The 443-nt window shown below is 71.6% G+C and overlaps 1 protein-coding gene across 1 annotated transcript in view; it reads left to right on the top strand.

The window, feature by feature from the left end:
• The window catches only part of SIK2 (salt inducible kinase 2), a gene marked incomplete at its 5' end in the record, with an annotated part of 36,648 nt that extends 36,445 nt beyond the window's left edge, over nucleotides 1-203 (top strand). Inside the window, one exon of the mRNA XM_021710506.1 lies at nucleotides 69-203. Coding sequence (XP_021566181.1) covers nucleotides 69-203 — 135 coding nt within the window. The remainder of the gene's footprint in view (nucleotides 1-68) is intronic.
• Between the last annotated feature and the right edge of the window lie 240 nt (nucleotides 204-443).

Below are 443 nucleotides of genomic sequence, written 5' to 3'. Positions count from 1 at the left end.
CCGGCGCCGCCCCCCGCGCGCCGGACGGGCCCGCCCCCGGCCCGCGGCCCGCGGACGCGGCCCCGCAGAGCCCCGGGAGCTCGGGACGGCCGGAGGCCGCCGGCTTCGACCCGCTGGCCCTCCCCGAGCTGCCTGGACTCTTTGACTGCGAGATGCTGGACGCTGTGGATCCGCAGCACAACGGGTATGTGCTGGTGAACTAATCTCGGCGCCGGGGGGGTGGTCGTCCGCGAAGGAAGACTGCGGACCTGTATTTTTATCCCCGCCTTTTCCGTGTAAAGCTTATTTCCTTGCCCGCTCCCTGCTGGGGAGAAACCAAGTCGCCCAACTGGAACCAGAGGGCTGGCTGGGGCGGACGTCGCTTCCTCCGGCCCTGGCCCCCGCAGAGGGCCCCGGGCGAGCGCTGGCTCGCAGCCTAGGCTGAAGCCCGTGCCCGTAGGTGG

This window comes from Carlito syrichta, unplaced genomic scaffold, assembly GCF_000164805.1.
Source record: "Carlito syrichta isolate Samal-C Ts95f unplaced genomic scaffold, Tarsius_syrichta-2.0.1 Scaffold289261, whole genome shotgun sequence".
NCBI lineage: Eukaryota > Metazoa > Chordata > Mammalia > Primates > Tarsiidae > Carlito > Carlito syrichta.
This window is presented reverse-complemented; position numbering and strand designations above follow the sequence as displayed.